General features: G+C 37.6%; 2 protein-coding genes across 2 annotated transcripts; both read left to right on the top strand.

The window, feature by feature from the left end:
• The first annotated feature begins 919 nt into the window (after positions 1 to 919).
• LOC140151985 (uncharacterized) lies at positions 920 to 4606 on the top strand. Its single transcript, XM_072174286.1, is given in 6 exon segments — positions 920 to 966; positions 1686 to 1813; positions 2581 to 2627; positions 2717 to 3025; positions 3061 to 3608; positions 3610 to 4606. Coding segments are annotated over 6 exon segments (2076 nt in total).
• Positions 4607 to 16981: 12375 nt separating this feature from the next.
• Positions 16982 to 18238, top strand: LOC140151987 (uncharacterized). The gene is made up of 2 exons (XM_072174287.1): positions 16982 to 17522; positions 17835 to 18238. Exons 1-2 carry the CDS (start codon positions 16982 to 16984, stop codon positions 18236 to 18238), a joined length of 945 nt encoding a protein of 314 aa, XP_072030388.1.
• The last annotated feature ends 9277 nt before the right edge of the window (positions 18239 to 27515 follow it).

Consider the following 27515-nt stretch of genomic DNA (forward strand, 5'->3'; position numbering starts at 1 on the left):
GTAGATGCTAAACTACTCAAATTTTAAAATCTGATCGAAAGAATTGATGAAGCACTATTGTAAAGACTAAAGAATAATAATACAGAATTAAGAATAATAATACAGGACTGGCATGACTAGACAAACAGTATCTAGTCAACTTCCTCAAACATTAACTACATGACATTTCTCATCAATTTACGGGTATTTATTTCTATAGTTTGCTATTTAGGGGGAGCACGCATTGCTGTTCGCACTGTCAGCATTCCATGCACACACAAAATACCCATTTTAAATTTGCAATAAAAAAAAAACGGTTTGGTTTACAAAGTCCAGCTTTTGGAAATCAACTCACCACTAAATGAAGCTATTATTCCTTATTTATTGTCATCATAGGGGCTGTAGTTTCATATTTGTAGCTTGATAAGTTTGGGTAATATTTTGGAGATCGCCCTACGCGAACCTGTGCAATGCATTGTGCATAGGACTATTTCAACAGCTGTGCCGTGATCGCAGTGAATCCACTCCAACATCACACTTTTAGTGTGCTGCCCGACTTGGTGCCAATATCTTGAGACTTCCGGGTTGGCAGTGTTTCTAGAAAGGGGGGTGAGGGCTTTTTGGTGAACTTCTTTTTTTCTTCATACGACATCTGAGTCCAAAGTTATAATCAAATGAAAAGTTCAGGCTTTATTTAGTAAATGTTCTGGAAAAGTAAAAAAAATCTTGTTTATATCATTTTAAAGCTTGAAATGTGATTGTCTCAAGGAAAGTGCAGACTACTGGGCCAACGCTATCGCGTGATCACTCACATACATAGCGGGTAAACGTCTTGCGCGCTTAATCGCGCGTTTTCTGCGATAAGAACAAAGGCCCTGTAACCTGCACTTTCACCACAAGCCTCGGAAGTATTATGATTATGGGTACGGTACATACAATCATGTCAATGGAATGGTTGCATGAATGTGACGTGTGGATATGGGACAGGTAATGAGTCAGTATGTAGCAATTAGTTATCACTGTACCCAAGTTATGTGCCAGGGTGGATTTGATTCACATGGGGTAGGCACATTAGTGTTGCATGTTGTTTTATTACACATTTGACACTACCGTTTGAACAATTATCAGTGCTCACTGCTCAGTCAGTGGCAGTGCAACTCGTAGATGCAGTAATTACAACACCCATACCCAGGTTTCTCACTTTATAAGAATATTTCGTTATTAGGATTAGGAAATTAAACTAAAGCAGATTGTCAACAACAAAAAATTATTGACAGGTTCACGTAGCAATGTGCCCAATTCAAATAGTGCTAGAAAACCCATGAAACAAGCAATTGCCAAGATTTGCGATTTTCAAATTAAATGTTTGATCTATAAATTTGTAATATCTTTCTTAAATCAAAATGTTTTGAAATAATAACTAGGGTGTGCTGACTTGCACAATACCAATGTGCAATTCATCACCTGAATACGGTGTCTTAATTGTCAAATTAAGAAAATACCGGCATATGCTTTTTATTCTTCATAATCAAGATTCTTATTCTTAATTCTAACGTTTTACCAGTCGATTGACCGGAGGTCACTGACGGCTTCTGTTTCTCTAACTTCAAGTTGAAATGGTTCTGTCAGGCAATTATCATATCAGTTGTCTTCTTGCTATTAATAGTACCCTTTACATTTGATTTCTCTTGTGTTGTTTATTTTAGAATATGCATATTGGCTTTCATTCTGATTGCCGTAGAAGATTCTGCGATGTGTCCAAGATTGATTTGGCAGAGCAGGGGTAGAGAGAGCAGCCCAGAAAGCGTACAGCCACCGCAAAGTACAAGTACAGGTACAAAACAAATTGTCTGTAGTAGTAGTACGTTTACTCTACATTCATGTTAGTTTAATATCATTTTAACTCATAATATTTTTAATCTAGTCAACCACACAACATAAATGACAGCCATTGAAAAAATCACTGACCATCCAGGATTCAAACCTGGGATCTCCGCTTTAGTAGTGCGACGCTCTATGAACTGGATTGTCAATAATTTTTTCACTGGCTGTCATTATGTTGTGTGGTTGACTAGATTAAAAATATTATTTCATGTTTATTTACCCACACGTTTGAGCTTTCTCTCTGTGTAATGTTAACTCAATTATTCTGAAATGTATTAAAGGAACATCACAACTTTGACCAGGTGTTTTTCATCAGGGAAAAAAATGTTTCTGCTGACATCGAAAATGAAAATAACTTCCACTTACAGGAATCGAACCTGTCCGAACTATTGGGATTGAAGTCACAACAGCTGGAACCACTACTAGTACTACATTGCAATATTGATTACTTGTCATGTATAATTAACACATGTTTTTCAGATCAATCTAAATTTGATTTTTCTGCTGTATGCATATTGAGCTGATGATGACAGAAATGTTTTGTGCAAATACCATCACATCTTGAGATATTGAACATATAATGTACCTAGATATTTTACAAAAAAATATTGCACCAGAAAGTATTTCTACCAGGACATAACACACATTTTATGCACCATACCAAATATTATTATTTTCAAAAGAATTTTTCCTCCATTTGTTTATCTATTTCTGCAGATGTTCAAAATCTTGGTGAAGGCTCGGGAGGCAGCACAAAGCCCAAGGTAAGAAGGCTGCGTTCTTCAAGTTCATTTCCATCTTCCTCTACTGTAATAGCACACATACTCCCCCAATCTGTATAATTTGCTGCAAGAAAGATAAATGGCTGAAGCATCAAGGTAAGACAGCACGTGACAAATATTCTAAGTGTGAAACTTACTCTGCTGGTAGACTGCTTGAGGCTGCAAGACAGAAAGAGGATGAACGAATACTACTACATGTTGAAGGTAAAGATCTCATTGCAATTGAAGTACGATACCATCAGTCATGTTACAAGGACTATGTCCGCTTTCTAACACGTGAAGAGAGAAAAGATGATGGAGAATCTCCTTTCTACAACAAAGCATACAATGTGCTATGTGAAGAGGTTATCAAGAAGAGGCTCATCAAGGGAAAACAAATGATGCTGCTAAGAAATATCAAAGCAAATTGGTCAAGTCATTGGAAGGAAAAGAGTGTGGAACTAGTTCAAGCAGACTAAAGCAAAGACTAAAGAAAACCTTTCCTCAGTTGGTATTTCAAACACCCCACATGCGCAATATGAGTGATATTGTATACTGCGAGACATTAGCCACTGCAGACATGGCAGAAGATGCTGTTGACTCTGATACAGACACAACTGGAACTGATGACACAGATACAGATACAGATGCAAATGAAGGAGAAGATCAGCAACCAAGACATCTGGCTAGTAAGCAACCAAACCTACACACTTTGTACACTACTGCCTTGGACCTCAAAACCATCATGAAGCAACCAAATACAGCTAAACTTCCATGGCCTCCATCTACCAGTGATGTGACATTGAGCAGAAGTGAAGAAATTGTGCCAACACCATTGTATAATTTCTTGGCATGGTCAACTGGTCTCTCTGATGATCCAACAAGGGACGCTCGAGTGGAAGTAGATCCAGATGGCCACAGAAAACTTCTTTCCGTAAGCCAGGACTTGCTCTATTTATCAAGTAGAGGTAAGTTTGTCACCCCAAGCATGCTTGACAATGGCAGTCCGGCACCTAACTGGCTCAGCACAGCTTATTGGGATTCTGAATGGTTTGGGTCACTGCACATCAAATTCATCTGTTCTTGAACATGACACAGCCTTGGCAAAACAGCAACTCAAATTAGGAGACCACCCTATTCCACCAGACATTCATCCATCTACATTCACAGCTCTGGTATGGGACAACATAGACTTTGGGGAGGAAACATTATCAGGGAAGGGCACAACTCACAGCACATCTGGAATCATAATTCAGCGTAGTAGATATGACTCGTCCCATTCACAACCTTCACCTGGCAATCCTACATCACAGAAGAAGACTAGAGAGCGCACTCTTGAAGCACCACCATCTAACATAGTTCCATACTTTGGAGGCAGAAATCAAGGACCTAGAGTACCATTGGGTAATGTCAACATTGAGAATATGCATTACAGACAGCAGCAGAAACCAGCATCGAGAATAGATTCCGCGTATTTCATGCTAAGAGGAAATCAGTTACCAGTAGCAGGATGGACAGGGTTCAATACCCAATTAGACACCATGTTCCCTCCACAGTCTGTTGTCAAGTATTTGCCCTTGATTGATGCAAGTCCTACTGATTATGACACAGTGTATACAGTCCTTCTGAGAAGCTTGGAATATGCAAACAGGTTAGAGCTTGAAGAGATTGTGGTAGTATTTGACCAAGCCATATATGCGAAGGCACAGCAAATCAGATGGCGAGAGGATGTTTTTCTCAAGAGGATTGTTATTAGGCTGGGTAGCTTCCACATGTGCATGTCTTTCCTTGGGACCATAGGAAAGCGTTTCCAGGAGTCTGGTTTGAATGATATATTCATAGAATCTGGTCTAGTTGCACAGGGTTCCATAAATGGTGTTATGAGTGGCCATCAATATAATAGGTCAGTACGGGCTCACAAAATAATGTGTGAAGCATTGAGGGCGACTGCAGTGGGAGTGCTTCATTGGTACAATTTCTGATGAGAGTGAAAGGAGCAGTATCAAAGTTTTACTTCAGCAAATGCATGACAAATTTCCAGGTGATGGTTTCAAAGAGATACTGAAGAAAGAGAGGTTTGCCAAACTAGAAGCATCATTCCAAGCTTTCATTGATGATGCTTGTGCCAAGAGCAAGACCTTTGCCTTCTGGAACTCCTACATATCTATGGTCCAACTCATGTTACTGTACATAAGAGCTACTAGAGAAGGAGATTGGGAACTTCATCTATCCACTGTTAGAAGTATGTTGCCATGGTTCTTTGCTTATGATAGGGTGAACTATGCACGCTATGGATCAGTCTATTGGCTTGAAATGTGTTGTCTTCCAGAAGCACACCCTCTGTGTACCAGCATTTTTGTTGGGAGAATTTGCAGTACAAAGACAAGAAGATCATGGGTTTGCACAGATACCATGTGATCAGACTATTGAGGAAACATGCAACAAGGATTCCAAGTCAAAGGGAGGGCTCACAGGATTTACAAGAAAGAAAGGTGCAGTTCAACGGTGGCTTCTTTCCCAGCATGAAAGGGCTGGTATCACAAATGAATGTAAGAAGATGGCTGGAAAATCTGACAAAACAAGACCACGAAAGGATCTTGACAAGACCCGTACTAATAGAGATGAACAAGACACCCAGCATGTCATGGAGACAATAAACAACATGATCAATCCTTTCGAAATTGAGGAATCGGAACTCCTTCATATAACAGCAGGTTTGGTTGCGCCTTCAGATGTTCAGGCAGATCTTGAACAAGCTGAACAGATGGGAGATGATGCCTTTGTTAGTTTCTGCAATGAGAGGCTTTTGAAGACTGACATAGACCTATTCGATGCTCTCAAGAGAAAGAAGCTAAAAACATTTGCCAATATGGGGAAGAAGGTCAACTGCCGAGTAAAGGAGAAAGAGGTTGTCCTCAAAGCCAACAGAGACCTGTTTGCCCGCCCTAATTCTGTTGGGCAAAGTGAGAAATGCGGATATGAAAGAAGTCCTTTCATATTGCTTAGGACCGCATACCGCTACCCATAGCAACAGAGAATGGCACTTTGTATAAGAGCAACAAGGCATCATTGATGCATCATTTGGAGGCACTACCAGACACATCACCAGTCCTTAAGAGTATCCCTCACAACTCAATTTGGGTTGTGGATGGAATGGTTATGTTCCAACAGTTGCGGGCTAATGAACGTCCATCCAAATTTGGTCTACTGGCTGAATGGCTTCTGAAGAAACTGGTGTCCTTGGCACAACGTACACAATCCAAGCAGATCCACTTTGTCACTGACCAGTATCCCTCATTAGTATCAAAAATACAGAACGGAACAGACGGGCTTCGAGTGGAACTCAAGTGATCAAGATATGTGGAGATGAACAACGTGTTCCAATTCAATGGAAGAAATTTCTGAGCTGCAGTGCCAACAAGGAGAACCTGGTAGAGTACCTGTTCAATCACTGGAAGAAGCAACCTACAAGCATACTTCAAGATGTGAAAGTGTACATAGCCCACAAACAAGAGTGCCATGCAATCTTTGCTTCAGATGGAGTAGTCATGTGTGAGGAAATAGATGACCTACACTGCGACCATGAGGAAGCAGATACCAGGATGCTACTACACTGTAAGTATATAGCAGCTACATCAGTGGAACAAAACCAAGATATCATCATAAAAAGCCCTGACACTGATGTATTTGTCTTAGCCATATATTTCAGCAGCGTATTTGAAGAAATGGGGGGACGTGTGCTTTTTCATACAGGGAGGGGAAGAATTTGAGAACTATTGATGCCTCATGTGTGAACCGCTTCCTTGGGCAGGAAAAATGCAATTGCCTCATAGGTCTCCACTGCTTGACAGGATGCGATGCTGTTAGTAGCTTCAGAGGAAAGGGGAAAGTTAAACCAGCCAAGCTACTCTTCAAAGATGTTGCTGAATTTCCAGTCTTCTCCTCTCTTGGTGACAGCTTTGAAATTGATGAAGACCAGGCTACTCAAGTGGAGAAGTTTGTTTGTCGACTCTATGGGCAGCACAACTGTGATGATGTAAATACTGTCAGGTGAGTAAATTGAAAGTTCTGCAGCTTGGCTGGTTTAACTTTCCCTTTTTCTTTGAAGCTACTAACAGCATCACATCCTGTCAAGCAGTGGAGACCTATAAGGCAGTTGGGTTTTTTTCTTGCCCAAGGTTCACACATGAGGCATCTATAGTGGAAATTAAATTTTAATAAAAAATCGAATCCATCCAAATTCAATTCTTGCCTCAGGGAGCAGTTCACATACAAGTGAAAAACTATGTGCAACGGAGAACAAGAAGTCATGTGTATAAGCAACAGACTGTAAAAGGAGCCTTGATCACTTTCAAACTGGAAAAAATGGACACTTAAGTTCAGATTGAAATCCTTGTTGTATCAGTTTTTTCGAGGTACCGGTATGCAAAATGTTTTATTTTCAGATTTTTACTTTCTATTATGCGAGCTAATTACCAGGCAGCAGTGTATAAATCAGCCCTTGACCAGTTCCTGACATTCCATCACCCCATGGAAGAGGATGGATAGTAGCGGTGAGAGTATTGCTATACATTGGACTGACCTAGCACCAGCACCTGATAGCATACTAGAATTTGTGCATTGTGACTGTAAGAAGACAAAATGCATACAAGGTGGATGCTCTTGTTTGGAAAAAGGACTCCCATGCACTGATCTGTGCAAGTGTGTGTCATGTGAGAACACTCCTCAAGAATGTCTAACAAATGATGGGGATGACAATGATGAAGATGATGACAGTGATAGTGAAAGTGAAGACTGAAACCCTTTAAAGTGCCTTGATTTCAGGAGAATTGGCCAGTTTTGTCCTACAGACAAGTACAATTTCAAGTTATGCATTAACAGTAATGCATAGTCATCACATCCAACTAGTTGCATTTCGATTTAAAATCAGTTTATTGTGATGCTGCAATGTGAATGTGGTGTATCATGATCAGAGCTATAGGTCTCTAATGCATAGTCATCACATACAACTAGTTGCATTTCCGATTTAAGGCCAGAGTAATGGAAGACACATTCGTCCACGACCGAATTTGAGATTTTTTGATATTTATCAACACTAAGATGTATTCTTTCACTTGAAACTGATAAAATACAACTTGCTAATATTTATTCATATTTTTGCTTGATTTATTTCACTCTTTTTAACTCTAAAAAGTCACATGGCTCAAGACAGCTTAGTAAATTGGCGGAAATAATGTGTCAGAAATGTGAATGCGAAATATTGTGATACGCGATGCGATTCGCGTCAAGCGTGACGTGGCGCAACTCTCTTGCGTATGTCCAACGAGTCAAGGCGCATTCGGTATGTTGTTAACGCCAGCAAATGTGGTGTAAACAAAACAAAAATTTGCAGTCAAAATGCCACTTAGATTTTTTAATTATTTTGAATTTTGGGGCACTGAAAGCAGACATTTTTTTTGTGCATAATTTTGACATTTTTTTACTAAAACGTCGATTTCTCAGAGTTCACTTTTGACAATATTGCGCGATTTTTGTGACAAGATAACTCGAAAAATATGCAAGCAAAGGGTAAACTTTTTGCACTATCCTTTAGAGTACATCAAAGTCTAGGGAAGGTTTTTCATTTTTCAAAATATTTGTTTTAAACAAAAATATACACTATTATGTGCAATTTTTAGCTTAATAGAGTGACAAAATGGCTTTTTTCACATGTTTTTTTCAATATTTCAAAAAAGAGGCAATTTCAAAAAATAAAAAACTTTCCCTAAGTTCATGTCTCTTCTTCATGAAAAGCTAACTGAATTTTTTTTTACTCGAGCGGATTTTTTCTAAGTTGTCACAAAAAATTGGGGTAAAAAGTGAATTTTTGTGATTTTTTCAAAAACTTGAGATTTTAAACAAATCTGACGTCACCATGGGATTCCTTGCCTCATTTCCTTTCCAAAAATGTATAGTTTTATATACTTTGGACATACAATTCAGAAATAATGAAGCTCGAAAAGGTCCATGTTCTCTCCCATTACTCTGCCCTTAAAATCAGTTTATTGTGATGCTGCAATGTGAATGTGGTGTATCATGATCAGAGCTATAGGTCTCTAATGCATAGTCATCACATCCAACTAGTTGCATTTCGATTTAAAATCAGTTTATTGTGATGCTGCAATGTGAATGTGGTGTAAAAATACATCATGATCAGAGCTATGGACCATGTCATGCATGAAGATCTATCAAAGTCACTTTTAGGTCTCAAAAAATCAAGACATGTCTGGATAAATGTGTAAGTTATGGTATCTGTATGATATGGCAATATCTGAATCAGAGGAACCTCTTTGACATAACTTATGGGGCACACATTTTAGTTTGTGTTTTCAGATTCAGAGGTAGAGGTGGTTGAGCGGTCTTGCGCACTGTACCGTCGGCCGGGTGTTTCAAAAAATCGTGGGTTCGAGCCTCAATCGAAACCAGGATTCTTTGCTACCCCAAAAGGTTCCTATCTAGGTCAGAAATGCTGTAATTATATCATACAAAATTCAGTTGGGATACAAAGATTTTTTCTGAGGCTTTGGGCTATAAATTTGATATAATTACAGAATTTCTCCTCTACCCCATCCACTGTGTGTAATGTACAGGCTAGTACATGCAGTGAATGACCGGTCTTGCCGTGGTTCGGGAAAGTCACGTTAAGCTGTTGGACCGTGTATTTGGCAGTTACCTTGAACATGTTTAAAGTTACTGGCCTTCGTCAGTAGGGAGTTATCCCAGATCAGTTACCTGTACAAGTACCCGCAATTCTAGGCTCAGGATCGTGCAAAGGTAAACTTTCCACATAAAGCCTAGGTTGCAACTATAGCTCATCACCAGGAAGGAAGGATTGTGTGTTATCATTATCCACTTATTACATACAAACTCAGTGCCAAGGATTTGAAAAACAAATCATTGTAATCAAATGTTTTGTGTTCACGAGGTTCCACTGTATTCTCAAACAAAAGTGTTTTCAAAAACATAAAAATGATGTTCAATGCTGTGAAACTTTGATTTGGTGCAAAGAAGATCAAAATGATAAAGAAGAAGCAAAAATAAAAACAACATAAAGTGCAAAGTAAGATATTGTTGCCTCTGTATGTCTCATTTTATTATATACTGTATGGTAAGTGTTAAGGGCTGGGGTATGAACGTTTGGACAGTATTTATTGTGTGACATTAGAGCACATCAGACATATCGAATTGCATTTTGAATCTGAAGAATGTCATTCTGATATCAAATAATTTTGATTTTTGAAATTAGCAATTTAATACACATTTTATGGCAAATCATTAAAATTGATATTTTTGATATTTAACAGTACTTGAAGTAAACTTTATAAATCTGATGATTTATACTTAAAGTGTATGTAGGTGGGATGAAAAGCCGACGATCAATTGAAAATTTTGACCTTTCAGTATTGAAGATATGGATTTTTTCCCCAAAACACCCAAAAAATTAGGTCTTTTGGGGAAAAATCCATATCTTCAATATGAAAGGTCAAAATTTTCAATTGACCGTCAGCTTTTCCTCCCTGCTACATACACTTTAAGAATATGTCATTAGATTTATATAATTTACTCGAGGACTGTTATATATCAAAAATTTGAAAAATATCAAATTTTTATAATTTGTCATAAAATTTGTATTATATTGTGATTTTCAAAAATGAAAATTATTTGATATCAGAAAGACATGCTTCATATTCAGAATGCAATTCGATAGGTCTGAGGTGCTCTCATGTCCCACAAAAAATACTGTCGAAACGCAATAAACGCTCATTTTAGATCCCTTAAACATATACCAATTGCTTGGAAAAATGGTGAGCGCGAGTGGTATGTTGTATTTAACTGCCTGTAATCCTACCACAGCCCCCCCTCCTCCCACACATACCACCACCACCAAAATACTCTATTAAGGTAACAAAAATACTGTAATTATTGATAAAATATATTATAAAGAACAATAATTTATTTTTTTCTATGTTTTTTGTAGAAGCAGTAATAATATTTAGTAATATTTTTAATACCGGTGCTCCTTGAAAAAAAGGAATGTCCATCATATTATTAAAAAGCCCGATATCGATTCGAATTGGCGCTTTTTTTTCTTTAGGGATTTTTACACTGCTAATTGTACTCATTTTGTCCATTGATTAATGTGGTTTCCAAGTACACCCAGCAAGTGGACCACAGAATTCATTTTCTGGACATATATAAATACCATGCATTTTGGTCTACAATAAACACACGAATTATTGGAAAAATGTGTACAAGCCAACCATACAGGCTGGACAAACAAAAGTTGACTTCTGAATCACATTTAACCAATTTCATCTTAAGCATATCTTAAACAGATACATCTTTGGATCAAACAGAGGATTGGATTGGAAAACAGCATTTTTAACCGCAATTAAATAATTAGAAATCTCCAAAAGAATAAACAATGCCAACACTAGCAAAGCGAACATTTTGTATTCAGCAAGATCTGGCATCAATGCTTAAACCATTTACTGATATATAATATATTAAATCCACCGTTATTTACAACCAAGTAAATAAAGATACTCCAAATAAGCAACAAAGCATTTATAACCCTGGTATAAAAATGCAGTAGAAAGGGAGAAAAGCATGAAGGCAACCAATAGTCCACTATAAAACGCAGTAGAAAGTGGAGACAATCTACTGACGAGATTCTTCAGGTTTTGAAGAAACTCCACCACCCTCTATAAAAACGCAGTAGAAAGTGGAGACAATCTACTTACGAGATTCTTCAGGTTTTGAAGAAACTCCATACAAAGCAATCAATAGCCCAATAAAACCAACAAATACCATAAAAGCGCAGTAGAAAGTGGAGACAATCTACTGACGAGATTCTTCAGGTTTTGAAGAAACTCCATACAAAGCTTTCAATAGCCCAATAAAACCATTCAATACCATAAAGCGCAGTAGAAAGTGGAGACAATCTACTGACGAGATTCTTCAGGTTTTGAAGAAACTCCATTCAAAGCAATCAATAGCCCAATAAAACCAACCAATACCATAAAACACAGTAGAAAGTGGAGACAATCTACTGAAGAGATTCTTCAGGATTTGAAGGAACTCCATACAAAGCATTCGATAGCCCAATAAAACCAATCAATACCATAAAACGTAGTAGAAAGTGGAGACAATCTACTGACGAGATTCTTCAGGTTTTGAAGAAACTCCATACAAAGCATTCAATAGCCCAATAAAACCAATCAATACCATAAAAACGCAGTAGAAAGTGGAGACAATCTACTGACAAGATTCTTCAGGTTTAGAAGAAACTCCCCACCCTCTATAAAAGCGCAGTAGAAAGTGGAGACAATCTACTGACGAGATTCTTCAGGTTTTGAAGAAACTCCACCACCCTCTATAAAAACGCAGTAGAAAGTGGAGACAATCTACTGACGAGATTCTTCAGGTTTTGAAGAAACTCCATACAAAGCATTCATTCCCTTCTATAAAACGCAGTAGAAAGTGGAGACAGTCTACTAATGATATTCTTCAAGATTTGAAGAAATTCCATACAAAGCCTCTATTTTTAAGCATAAAGCAGCATAATTGTACATACCATTTTATTGGAGTATCCTTAACCATATTAGTTAACTGATTTACCCTTCCAGCTTTTGGGAGGGTGGGTGGGAATTTTTGGTCCATCAAGATCGAAGGAACAATTGCAAGTGCATCACTAGGAGAACTATGGACATAACAAAGGAATGAAAAAATAAGGCAGGAGACCTGAATGGCTGCACACCACTAAAGTGACAGCTGACTGGACAGAAAAACTGAGCTTGTTGCTATAACAACATAACAACAACCCCTAAATTAAAACTGAATTGACCAGGAGACCAAAAAACTTTAAGTGTACTTGAGAAAGCTCAAGTGGGAATAAGAGGATAAGCCTCTACACCTAGATGCACATGACAGCCTAATGTCCCCTGCTGCTGAGACAATCTAGTTTTTAAAAGATTTGCAACTTTAAAAAACGGAATTAATTTAATGCACCTGTTTTCAATAATAATCAAACACTGGCACCAAGTCGGGCAACGACCTTTTCCAACGCAACCCATGCACACATGTGAAAATGGATACTCGCTGCAGGCAGCCTGAGGCGATGAAACTTTGCCCTAGTTTCAACGTGGAAAAATCATGTTACCAAGCTACTGGGACAACAGAAGAACAAGTTATTGACCTGATAGAAAAGAATGAAGTTCCAGGTACAGTCTAAATTTATTTTCATTTGATTATATTATATTTAGTGGTCAAACTATTTATGTGTATTCGTTGTGGATGAAATCTTCATCATCAAAATTGAGTAGCACTTTTTTTCAACTTTTTCCATCGTTAATTTTGCAGATTTTCGAAAGATTAAACACATTAATTTGTTATTTCCTTATTTCGTTGAAGTATATAGACAAAAGTCAAAATGAAAATGCAAGCTTATAGTGACATTTTGTTGAGAAAATTACCCGTTTCAAAATAATGTTCATGAAAGTCAAAATGAGTTCATCATCTTGGAATGTGTTGACAAGGCCAAGCAATCCTTTCCAGAATTTTCTCACGCAAGCAGAGGCACGCTGCTCTTATGGGCGATACCATTATTTGAAGGGGTTAATATTAAAATGTTGTTTTTAAATTGAACTACTTTTAGTTTAAATCCTCTTAAACATGTAATTTAAATCCTTCATTATTGGTGAAGTTTTATCTTTTTATTGAAATGATGAATTGAAATAAATATTTACAGCAATGAAATAGGTCGAAATGGTTTTTTTCTTGGTTGATGCTTGAAAACCACCCCCATATGATACTTTGGTATACATATACAAAACTTCATTCAGGAGGGTGTTGGACAGTGTAGTGGCTTATCAGCATGTTTTGGTGAATGAAATAATAATAAATACATGACTAATTCTGTAAATACAAATAAATAAGTTCAAATGTATCAATGAACTATACAATGAATTAAAACACATACAAATAATTAAACAAAAATAAAATAGGCCTAATGTAAATGAAATAAATTATTAATTTCAAATAATTATAATGATGAAATTGGTATTAAAAATTAAAAAGAAAATTAAATAAATATGAACAAAATTAAATAAATAATAAAAATAATTAAATAAGGCCAATTAAAAATAATTAAATAAGGCCAATTAAAAATAATTCTTGGTTTCTGGTAACACCACCATAAAAAAAAATTGGCTGAAAATTAAATAGGCCTAAATAATAAAAAATATTTGATAAAGGCTAAATAAAAACTAATTGTACATGTTGATGATCCATGGTTTATTTTACTAGACCACTTTTATTATGTTTTATTTATTTGCAGCTTCATTCAAGATTTCTGAGGCTACTGTTAAATATGCGTGGGTATATATCATCAGCAATGTTCATCGACAGCGAGGAGAAACTTTATCAAAGTGTCTTCCCAAAAGCTTGTCTCCACTTGATGCATCCATTGTCGCTCCATCCAGAATGACATCATTACTGGCCAAAACCAAAAAACTTGCTGAAGCTTGTGAAAATGATGAAGATGTCTTGTCCAAGCTTCATGTGCCAGCTAAGCAACTCTATCCTTCTTCACAAGTATTCATAGGTGATGAATGTCAGCGAGTTGGAATAGATGCGAACAGTTTGAAAACTGTGTTCGACACGAGCCCAAAGTTAACATCTATGATGGTATATGAGCTGGAGATTTACCGAACAAAGCAAGGATTACCAAGAAATGTTCGTATCAAGTGGCTTTCCAACATTGTTGGAGTGCAGCGTCTCTCTACAATCGCTGAAGATGCCCTTATTGGGGCAGTTGTCTCCATTAAGACTAAAAAGAATGAAGCAGATCACCACCGAAATGCAACGACTCTGATGGAAATGCGTCAACAGGAATTTGTTTTTCCCGGTGAAAGAGTGAAGCCTGAAACTGATGTTTTGACAACAGTAACAAAGCAGCTGACAGCAAGCAAAAAAACAGTTTCAAAGTTGCAAAAAGACTTGAAACAAACAACATCACAATTAAAAAGAACATTGACTGAAGGGGAGAAAACAGCAAAACGTGTTAGAGCACAGGAGACGGTCGAGAAAGAACATGCAAACTGTAAACAGCTGGAGAAATCACTGCAAGAGAAGAGCGAAAGGTTGACACAAAAAGAGAAGGAAATTGACAGCTACTGTAAGCCATACAATGTAAAGCGCCAAGAAAAAACATCAAAGAAGAACATAGCGGACAAAGAACAGAAAATTCAAGATCAAAATGCAAAAATTTCATCTCTTGAGCAGGATATTTCTAAGCATAAAGATAATGAAAAGCAAATGTCTTCAAGGATAAAAAATATGCGTCAGTCAAGGGGGTACTACGTGCAAAAAACGTCAGCCCTTCAGAAAAGTGAAGAAGTTATCAGTAGCCAAGAAAATGAAAAACTCAAACAAAAAGTCAAACAAATAACAGCAGAAAAGCAAGAACTGAAAAGACAATTAGATTATTTGGCAGATGAATTAGAAGACTTACAGGAACGAAACAAACCTCATCTTAGAGAAGAAAATGGTGAAATATCAAATGCAGTATGGGAATGTTACGTGCGCCTTATGGCACTAGGAGTTAGTGCTAAGAACATGTCCAAAGTCACTGAATCTGTTCTGACTATTATTTGTAACTTTGAAATCCAGGCAGATGATTTGCCAAAAGCAACTTCATGCAGGAAGGTTCCAATGCTGGCAAATGCTTTGACGTCGTACCATGTCGCTACTGAAGTGAAAAAAAAACAACTTACGCCACTGCACATAGTGATGGTACCAGCAGAGATGGAGTGAAGGTCATAGATTTTGAAGTGACAGTAGAGGGTGGACGAACATTCACCACAGGCATTTTACCAGTTGCCGCTGGAGACGCTAACACACAATTAAAAACATTCGCATTCATGACAGAAAAACTTGGCGCACTTATCGACAAGAAAAACGGTACCAAAGAAGCAAAAGAAATCGTAAAGAAAATCAAGAACACCATGGGTGATCAGGCAGCCACACAGCGCAGTTTCAATGAGAAACTTGAAGAATACAGGAAAAACATAGTACCTGAGGTGACAGAGAGTGGGACGAGCTGGAGGATGAAGAGAAAGATGAACTATTGTCCATGAACCATTTTTATTGTCACTTGCATGGTTTAATTGGATTCGCTACGTACTGTGACAAGGGCATGCAGAAGTTGGAGGATTTGTGGAGAAGTACTGATGGTCAGTTGGGAGTAGAAGGCTTGAGAGAATTTCAAGACAAAGCAGGAAAGTATACATGGAAGCATGACGACTCAGCCACACAACGCCTAGTCAGGCCTGCGTGCTCTGCGTTTGCTTCTGGTGGTGACCAGAAGTCAGGAGCAATCGGACACTTCCGGACTTTCTTGAATATCAAAGGGATTCCTCGCAATGAACTGAAAACGTTCAGGGCAAACCGCTTCAATGTCCTATTTGCCAATGCAGCATCAGTGTTCTACCATCGTCACCACATAAAGGAAATGTTTGATGGCGGTTACATCAAGGCATCAAATAAGCTTCTGCGTGCTGTCCTAGCTGATATAACCTGTGGCAAACTTGTAGCTGGTATAAGGGCCCTTGGCATTCTCCACAAGCAGTTCACTGAACCCTATTGGCGCCTAATAGAACATCCAGATGTTCCAATTCTGAAGTTGACAGACCACATCAAGAAATCGCACGTAAAGCTTCAGGAATGGTCAACAGATGCGACTCCCCTCTTAAACAAAGAAATGCCACCAGTATTTATACTTGAGATAGGGGAGGAGTTAGTGCCTATCAAAGATCATATATTTGATGAGCTGTATGAAGATATGTCACTGCAGAATGCAACAAAGCAGGCACTGGAGGTGAGCTGTTGTTCGCTGTTGGTGGTGTACAAGCGCAGGTTTGCAGATCATCTGGAAGGCAAATACAGTGGCCCAGCCTCGCAATCACTTACCGAGCAAACAAAGGACACACTCACATGAGGGGAAAATGATTTTGGCTATTGGGCTTGGGTTGCGGCTTCAAAACCAACAATGACTCACTTGAACACAGAAGGACAGTGTCTCTATCGACTGAACAGGACTGACCAGTTCTTGGAAACACTGCGCTCAACTGAGCCTGCAGAATATAGGCGGGTCATGAAACTTGCTCTCCGTGGCAGACGTGCTCTTCATGACCTCTACAACAAATTGTCAGAGGATATCTCCTTGGAGAAAGAGAGGCGCATGGAAGAGCACAGGGCAGATCAGCAGCGGAAGAAAGACGCGCTAATGGCTGCCAGGAAGAAAACAATAAATGACCATGGGGGAGTGTAAAACAAAACATGAAGTGGAGACCTTCCTGAATTCCTCAAAATCTAAAACAGAGAAAACTCGCATAGCAAAGCTGCACATACAACTCATAAAGGACACATATGACTTGACAGACTTGCAAAACAGGAAAGAACTTGTAAAAGTCACTAAATCAACAGAGGTGCTTGCCAGGGACTTGTGTACTTTGGTGGAGTTTGTTCATCAACCAACTCCAGAAGTTAATGATCAAAATGACACAGCAGAGTACACAGAGTCAGCCGTAGACATAACCCATATCAAGGACCAGATCAGAGATCAGCTGGTATCTGTTGGGGTTGGAGGAAGAAAATCACAAGATGTGTCAGCAAGGAGGTTAGCTGCAGATGAGACGACCAGAAATGAGAAGCCCACTCAGCCCAGGGAGAGAGATGAGGAATCCGATGAGGAGGAGTCTGAAGATGACTTGCAAGATGAAAGCTCTGAATCTGAAGATGACATGGAGGATGAAAGTACAGAGTCTGATGATGATGATGCAGCTGAAATGGAGACAGGTGAGTGATACGGTTCTCTTTTCACTCAAGTTTATTGCATTGAACAACAACTTCATATTTTTGTTAAATTATTATTGAAGGAATCAGAAGAATTGAACTACCATAACAGCTAATACTGCCTTCCAAATCCAAGTATTTTATTTGCAAGACACAAATAACAAAATATTACTATTTTGCAACTCTCACAAAATATTTACAATTCATTTGACTTAGCAAGTTGCAGCATTCAGCAATAAAAAGAGGAAAATGTTTCGCTTCCTTCATTTCATTTAACTGATTCAAATAATATATTTTGTTTTGTACTTTATGTAGATGGCAAAGCAGATCTCAAGGTGGGTGACATCGTTGTTGCAGCTTGGGAGGACACATGGTATCCTGGTGAAATTATTCATGTTCAAGGGACCAACCAACATGACCAAGTCATTGTGAGCTACATGCAACGCTTGCAAGGCAACCAGAACAGATTTTCTTGGCCACCAAAAAACAAACTGGATATCCAGCCAACATTAATTGCTGCCATTATACACAGAGACATTATTTTAACTCCAGGAGAATCACTTCGATATGTGTGTATTGAGAAAGACATGTTGGTTACTTTGAACAAAAATATAATAAATACTACAACAGTCGATAGCTCTGTGAACAGCGCTGTCAAAGCTGGGACAATGGACTATGACACACTCAACAAGGAAAACAATATACACATAGCATTGTGAACTGTGACTCTTTATTTATTGACTCAAAACAAATTGCTGCAATAGTACAAAGACAAGAAGAAGGTAACTTAGGTAAGTGCAGTATTTAACTTTACAACCAGCAAATTTCTCACTTTCTTTATGCTGATAATCACCCATGAATAAGGTAATACTGAGTTCAAGATGTACGGCTGCTTGTATACATTAGGATATCAGTATCACAAAGTGAAATGGTATTCAAGTTCAAGCTTCATATTATTGTGCATTTGTGTTTGCCTTTCATACACTTATATTATAATGCATAAAATGTACTTCAAACAAGTGGTGTAAGTGCAACAAGTGGTGTAAGCAATTTTGCATTGCATTTCCAAATCTTGGATGCTACTAGGACCGTCACATGTAATTTAGGTACATATATGCAAATTAAGTTATTTTTCGAAGGGCATAGCCTATTTCTAACATTTCCAAGTGAGATACTGTTATTTTGACATCAGAAATGAAAAGAGCACCCCAAAAAACCCCTATACAGGGGGGTTTATGGCATTTGAGCTTCGAAAGGGGTCAAATTTGAGTTCGTGATATTTAATTAGCAATACTTAGTCATTTTTTCATGACGCTACCGATTTGCGACGGATGGTGATTTTCACGTTTTTTTCCATTTTTGGAGTTTTATATTTCAAAAATGGAAGTAAAGAGTATGCTTTTTACTATTTTTTTGCATAAAACTTATGTATTGAGCACATTTAAACTAAACATGGGCATAAGATGCTATTTCGTGAAATTTGAGCATTTTGGGCAAATTTAAAAAAAAAAAAGCCATTTTGCGGAAACGTTAAATGGTCATAACTCGAAAAGTATTTGTCGGATTCGATCCGGTTTTTTTGCTATCTTCATCTTTTTTAAAGTAGTTTTTGAAAAACTAAAGAGTATGCTTTTTACTATTTTTTTGCATAAAACTTATGTATTGAGCACATTTAAACTAAACATGGGCATAAGAAACTCTAAAATCAGAATTTACAGCTCCGTAAAGATGCTATTTCGTGAAATTTGAGCATTTTGGGCCAATTTATGCTGAAAAAGCCATTTTATGGAAACTTTAAATGGTCATAACTCGAAAAGTATTTGTCGGATTCGATCCGGTTTTTTGCTATCTTCATCTTTTTAAAGTAGTTTTGAAAAACTTGGAATTAATTAAATTTGTTATCATGACAAAAGTGGTGTGACCCCCTACTATAATCATGATAATGAACACTTGTAGGCCTTCATATGCGTACACCATGATCATTTTTACCCTGGCCCTTTACCATAATATCATGTGATATTCAAATGACCTGGAAAGATTCATGGTAAGTTACGTCATGTATGTGGGCCTAGTTGGTGAGTGTATCATGCTTAAGAATTAATTATATAGGCCTATTATACATAAATCAGTCGTGGACAAGTTATTTAATATGTATGACATGTGTACTTAGGTGACATGTGTACTTAGGAAGCTTCATGATAGGCCTACTATAGGCCTTTAATACCCGAAGTCCACTGACAATCACATATTCATGAAATACATGACATAATCATGATAATCGTGTATGCTAATTCTAGAAATTAGTGATGAGTGACAGAATTTCATACAGACAAATTAAAATTATTTGTTGTACATTCTGGCAAAGGAAGATGAATATGATACAGGAGCTAGCTTTGTGTATGCATTACCTGCATTCTCATGAGCCACATTATATAATCCATGCAGATTTGAAACTGCTGAATCTACTCATTCCATTTAAAATTCTTATACTGAGGCATGCCCATTTCAGGAACAAATTTCGCTGGTCAAGATTTATATTACACAACACACCAGGTGAATTATCCCATCATTACATTGGCCTTGCTATAAGCATCCATATCATCACCACATGCAAGAGCTATAACTTATAGAGGCATGTCAAACTCAAGAGCCAAAAGGTCAGTTTTGCTGGACAAGACCTGTATTACACGACACACCAGGTGATTTATCCCATCATTACATTGGCCCTGCAATAAGCCTCCATATCATCACCACATGCAAGCGCTACCTTATACAGAGGCATGTCCAATTCATGAGCCAAAAGGTCAGTTTTGTTGGACAGGACCTATATTATACAACACACCAGGTGAGTTATCCCATTATTAAATTTGCCTTGTAATAAGCCTCCATATCAATACCACATGCAAGAGCTAACTTATACAGAGGCATGCCCAATTCATGAGCCAAAAGGTCAGTTTTGTTGGACAAGACCTATATTATACAACACACCAGGTGACATATCCCATTATTAAATTTGCCTTGCAATAAGCCTCCATATCATCACCACATGCAAGAGCTACCTTATACAGAGGCATGCCTGATTCATGAGCCAAAAGGTTGGTTTTGCAGGACAAGACCTATATTACACAACACACCAGATGAATTAGCCCATCATTAATTTGGCTTGCAATAAGCCTCCATATCATCACCACATGCAAGAGCTAACTTATACAGAGGCATGCCCGATTCATGAGCCAAAAGGTTGGTTTTGCAGGACAAGACCTATATTATACAACACACCAGGTGACATATCCCATTATTAAATTTGCCTTGCAATAAGCCTCCATATCATCACCACATGCAAGAGCTACCTTATACAGAGGCATGCCAGATTCATGAGCCAAAAGGTTGGTTTTGCAGGACAAGACCTATATTACACAACACACCAGGTAGGATATCCCATTATTAAATTGGCCTTGCAATAAGCCTCCATATCATCACCACATGCAAGAGCTAACTTATACAGAGGCATGCCTGATTCATGAGCCAAAAGGTTGGTTTTGCAGGACAAGACCTATATTATACAACACACCAGGTGACATATCCCATTATTAAATTTGCCTTGCAATAAGCCTCCATATCATCACCACATGCAAGAGCTACCTTATACAGAGGCATGCCCGATTCATGAGCCAAAAGGTTGGTTTTGCAGGACAAGACCTATATTATACAACACACCAGATGAATTATCCCATCATTAATTTGGCTTGCAATAAGCCTCCATATCATCACCACATGCAAGAGCTAACTTATACAGAGGCATGCCCGATTCATGAGCCAAAAGGTTGGTTTTGCAGGACAAGACCTATATTACACAACACACCAGGTGACATATCCCATTATTAAATTGGCCTTGCAATAAGCCTCCATATCAATACCACATGCAAGAGCTAACTTATACAGAGGCATACCCAATTCATGAGCCAAAAGGTCAGTTTTGCTGGACAGGACCTATATTATACAACACACCAGGTGACATATCCCATTATTAAATTGGCCTTGCAATAAACCTCCATATCAATACCACATGCAAGAGCTAACTTATACAGAGGCATGCCCAATTCATGAGCCAAAAGGTTGGTTTTGCAGGACAAGACCTATATTATACAACACACAAGGTGAGATATCCCATCCTTTAATTTGGCCTTGCAATAAGCTTCCATATATCATCCATGCAGATTTGAAACAGGCAAATGCATTCATTCCATTTTTCTAATACTGAGGCATGACCATTTCAGGAACTAATTTTGCTGGTCAGGATTTATACTACACAATGCACCAGATGAGTTATCCCATCATTACATTGGCCTTGCTGTAAGCCTCCATATCATCACCACATACAAGAGCTACCTTATACAGAGGCATGCCCAATTCATGAGCCAAAAGGTCAATTTTGCTGGTCAGGACCTGTATTATACAGCACACCAGGTGAGTTATCCCATCATTGAATTCTTGCATTTCATAATCTATACACCCCAATTCGGTTTAAATGCGACAGTCGTCATAGCGTGTTGAATTGTGGGAAATTGGACGACAAGCCAGACCCGGAAGTAGATATCACCAAGCACTCGCACATAATTTCGCATTCAGCTGTCACAAATAAGCAGTCAATTTCAACGTAAAATCATTGGAGTACACATGTGAAGCTGCAGAATGCTTTGCACACACGTCCAAGATGAAAAATATTGCAAAATATCTGTGGATGGCCGATATAACTTGGGTAAAATTTCCACGGAATGACAGCCAAGCCATGGCGAGATGGAAATAGCTTATACGGCATGTCGACCCAGAAGTGGGAAATTTGGCCTCTCGCGGTTGCAAGGCTGGCGGCGCCGCGAATGTGAAACAGGAGAATTGGCATTGCAATAAGCTTTCATATATCATTCATGCAGATTTGAAACTGACAAATGCATTCATTCCATTTAAAATTCTTATACAGATAGGCATGTCTCATTTCAGGAACTAAAAGGTTACTTTTAGGATTGTCCACGTTTGAAGTATTGAGAGTCAGACAGATGGGGAGAGGCGGAAAGGGAATGCGAGAGAGACTTGGAGAAGAGGAGATTGAGGGTGGAGGACACTGAGTTCCATACCAGATTTGTGGCAACAGGTTGGAAGGGAGAGATGGGTTGCCAAGTACTGCATATTTGTATTTCACCAAAGTGACCTTATTTAAACAAGAGCAATGTATAAAACAGGCTGCCAAGAAGAATGATCAGTCAATATCATTCTTGTTTAAACCAAGAGGACTTGGATGACATTTTGCAGGACTTCATCAAATGCAACATTACCTGCATACTCATAAGCCACAATATATAATCCATGCTGATTTGAAACTGGTGAATGAATTCATTCCATTTGAACTTCTTATACAGAGGCATGCCAATTTCAGGAACCAATTTTGCAGGTCAAGATCTGTACTATACAACACACCAGGTGAATTATCCCAACATTAAATAGGCCTTGCAATAAGCTTTCATATATCATCCACACAGATTTGAAACTGGTGAACATGTTCATTCCATTTGAAATTCTTATACAGGGACATGCCCATTTCAGGAACAAATTTTGGGATTGTGCACTTTATTCAAAAGATAGTCTACAATCTAGAAATTGATGCGAGATATCTCAATTTGCTACAAACTACACCATAACATCAATCAAAGTAATTTGCTGTTTTTTCGTCAAATCTGTGATGGATGCAATCAAAATCCCAAACAGATCAAACTTTTGGGGAAGAATGCAGAAGATATTACTCAAATCGACAACGGGGAGCAATTCACAATCTACAATCCAGAAATTGATGCGAGATATCTCAATTTGCGACAAACTACACTATAACATCAATCAAAGTAATTTGTTGCTTTTTTTGTCAAATCCATGATAGATACAATCAATATCCCAAGCAGATCAAACTCTGGGGAAAGAATGCAGACGACATTACTCAAATTGACAAAGGGGAGCAATTCACAATCTACAACCTAGAAATTGATGCCAGATATTTCAATTTGAGACAAACTACACTATAACATCAATCAAAGTAATTTGTTGTTTTTTCGTCAAATCCGTGATGGATGCAATCAAAATCCAATGCAGATCAAACTCTGGGGGAAGAATGCAGAAGATATTATTCAAATTGACAAAGGGGAGCAATTCCCAATCTACAATCTAGAAATTGATGCGAGATGTCTCAATTTCCTATAAACTACACTATAACATCAATCAAAGTAATTTGTTGTTTTTTCGTCAAATCCGTGATGGATGCAATCAAAATCCAAAGCAGATCAAACTTTGGGGGAAGAATGCAGAAGATATTATTCAAATTGATAAAGGGGAACAATTCACCATCTACAATCTAGAAATTGATGCAGGATATCTCAATTTGCTACAAACTACTGTATTAACATCAATCAAAGTAATTTGTTGCTTTTTCATCAACATCTGTGATGGATGCAATCAAAATCCCAAGCAGATGAAACTCTGGGGAAAGTGTGCAGAAGACATTACTCAAATTGACAAAGGGGAGCAATTCACCATCTACAATCTAGAAATTGATGCCAGATATCTCAATTTGCTACAAACTACTGTATTAACATCAATCAAAGTAATTTGTTGCTTTTTCATCAACATCTGTGATGGATGCAATCAAAATCCCAAGCAGATGAAACTCTGGGGAAAGTGTGCAGAAGACATTACTCAAATTGACAAAGGGGAGCAATTCACCATCTACAATCTAGAAATTGATGTCAGATATCTCAATTTGCTACAAACTACTGTATTAACATCAAAGTAATTTGTTGCTTTTTCATCAACATCTGTGATGGATGCAATCAAAATCCCAAGCAGATTAAACTCTGGGGAAAGTGTGCAGAAGACATTACTCAAATTGACAAAGGGAGCAATTCACCATCTACAATCTAGAAATTGATGTCAGATATCTCAATTTGCTACAAACTACTGTATTAACATCAAAGTAATTTGTTGCTTTTTCATCAACATCTGTGATGGATGCAATCAAAATCCCAAGCAGATGAAACTCTGGGGAAAGTGTGCAGAAGACATTACTCAAATTGACAAAGGGGAGCAATTCACCATCTACAATCTAGAAATTGATGTCAGCTATCTCAATTTGCTACAAACTACTGTATTAACATCAATCAAAGTAATTTGTTGCTTTTTCATCAACATCTGTGATGGATGCAATCAAAATCCCAAGCAGATGAAACTCTGGGGAAAGTGTGCAGAAGACATTACTCAAATTGACAAAGGGGAGCAATTCACCATCTACAATCTAGAAATTGATGTCAGATATCTCAATTTGCTACAAACTACTGTATTAACATCAATCAAAGTAATTTGTTGCTTTTTCATCAACATCTGTGATGGATGCAATCAAAATCCCAAGCAGATGAAACTCTGGGGAAAGTGTGCAGAAGACATTACTCAAATTGACAAAGGGGAGCAATTCACCATCTACAATCTAGAAATTGATGTCAGATATCTCAATTTGCTACAAACTACTGTATTAACATCAATCAAAGTAATTTGTTGCTTTTTCATCAACATCTGTGATGGATGCAATCAAAATCCCAAGCAGATGAAACTCTGGGGAAAGTGTGCAGAAGACATTACTCAAATTGACAAAGGGGAGCAATTCACCATCTACAATCTAGAAATTGATGCCAGATATCTCAATTTGCTACAAACTACTGTATTAACATCAATCAAAGTAATTTGTTGCTTTTTCATCAACATCTGTGATGGATGCAATCAAAATCCCAAGCAGATGAAACTCTGGGGAAAGTGTGCAGAAGACATTACTCAAATTGACCAGATCCGTGAAGGATGGAATCAAAATCCAAAGCAGATCAAACTCTGGGGGAAGAATGCAGAAGATATTACTCAAATTGATAAAGGGGAACAATTCACCATCTACAATCTAGAAATTGATGCAGATATATCTCAATTTGCTACAAACTACTGTATTAACATCAATCAAAGTAATTTGTTGCTTTTTCATCAACATCTGTGATGGATGCAATCAAAATCCCAAGCAGATGAAACTCTGGGGAAAGTGTGCAGAAGACATTACTCAAATTGACAAAGGGGAGCAATTCACCATCTACAATCTAGAAATTGATGCCAGATATCTCAATTTGCTACAAACTACTGTATTAACATCAATCAAAGTAATTTGTTGCTTTTTCATCAACATCTGTGATGGATGCAATCAAAATCCCAAGCAGATGAAACTCTGGGGAAAGTGTGCAGAAGACATTACTCAAATTGACAAAGGGGAGCAATTCACCATCTACAATCTAGAAATTGATGCCAGATATCTCAATTTGCTACAAACTACTGTATTAACATCAATCAAAGTAATTTGTTGCTTTTTCATCAACATCTGTGATGGATGCAATCAAAATCCCAAGCAGATTAAACTCTGGGGAAAGAATGCTGACAACATTACTCAAATTGACAAAGGGGAGCAATTCACCATCTACAATCTAGAAATTGATGCCAGATATCTCAATTTGCTACAAACTACTGTATTAACATCAAAGTAATTTGTTGTTATTTCGTCAAAATTCTTGACGGATGCCATCAAAATCCCAAGCAGATCAAACTCTGGGGGATGAATGCAGAAGATATTACTCAAATTGGAGCAATTCACCATCTACACTCTAGAAATTGATGCAAGATATCTCAACTACAGTATTAACATCAATCAAAATAATTTGTTGTTATTTCGTCAAAATTCTTGACAGATGCAACCAGAATCCCAAGCAGATCAAACTTTGGGGGAAGAATGCAGAAGGTATTACTCAAATTGACAAAGGGGAGCAATTCACCATCTACAATCTAGAAATTGATGGCAAATATCTCAATTTGCTACAAACTACTGTATTAATATCAATAAAAGTAATTTGTTGTTTTTTTCGTCAAAATCCGCGATGGATGCAACCAGAATCCCATGCAGGTCAACCTCTGGGGGAAGAATGCAGAAGATATTACTCAAATTGACAAAGGGGAGCAATTCACCATCTACAATCTAGAAATTGATACCAGATATCTCAATTTGCTACATGAACAAACTACAGTATTAACATTAAGTAATTTGTTTTTGTTTTGTTTTTTGATTATTATCACCTATTTTTGGGCATGTACATGTAGTTATATTTTTCATTTCTAAGAGAAATTAATTTCTTTCCTTTCATTCTCTTCCAGCAAAATGATGATGAGATAACGGTCAAAAGTGGAAGTTATTGCAGCAGAAAATAATTGTAGGGTCCAAGCTTTAATTTGATTTATTTGCAAAGTTTTTAAAATTTCCATCAATATATTTATTTCTCTCCCATTCTTTCTTTTGCAATTTTTCCACAGATCAAAATATAGTGGGAGAAGAGTGTTCAAAACTTGGTATAACTGGTGAAAAGACATTTTTTATTAGTAAGGTGACTAGAGCTGTGATAGCAGAACTTTATATGTTGCTACATGGATGAGAAGAATAATATGTTTTGAGCACTGCAAGGGGAAGAGTGACAAAACCTTGGCAGGAACAGCATCAAAAATTAAGAGACAATGTCAAAAGATCAAAAGAAAGTTACAGCAGTGAAGAATACTGTATTCAAGTTTAGGCATGCAAATGTTAATGAATTGTTGAATAACATTCTGTCTAAAACCAGAAAGAAAAGAGAAAAGTGATGACAAGAAAGATGCTAGCCGCAGTTCCTCTACGAACGTACAACCAGAAAGTCTAAAACCAGAAAGAAAAGAGAAAAGTGATGACAAGAAAGACAAGAGCTTCATTTACCTAAACCGCACATTGTAATTTTCCTCAAAATGTTCATCACAACAATGGTGGCGAGTCAAGGCGACCGTGGCCGTGTGGAATTCGCGTTGAATGTGCTAATAAAACATGGTGCCAAAATACTTCTTAACACAATTGGCACCTAC

Source organism: Amphiura filiformis, chromosome 5, assembly GCF_039555335.1.
Source record: "Amphiura filiformis chromosome 5, Afil_fr2py, whole genome shotgun sequence".
Classification (NCBI taxonomy): domain Eukaryota; kingdom Metazoa; phylum Echinodermata; class Ophiuroidea; order Amphilepidida; family Amphiuridae; genus Amphiura; species Amphiura filiformis.

Coding starts and splice junctions, on each gene's coding strand:
- LOC140151987 (XM_072174287.1), top strand. CDS start 16,982: ATGGGGGAGTGTAAAACAAAACATGAAGTGGAGACCTTCCTGAATTCC. Junction 17,523..17,834: donor TGCAGCTGAAATGGAGACAG/GTGAGTGATACG, acceptor TACTTTATGTAG/ATGGCAAAGCAGATCTCAAG.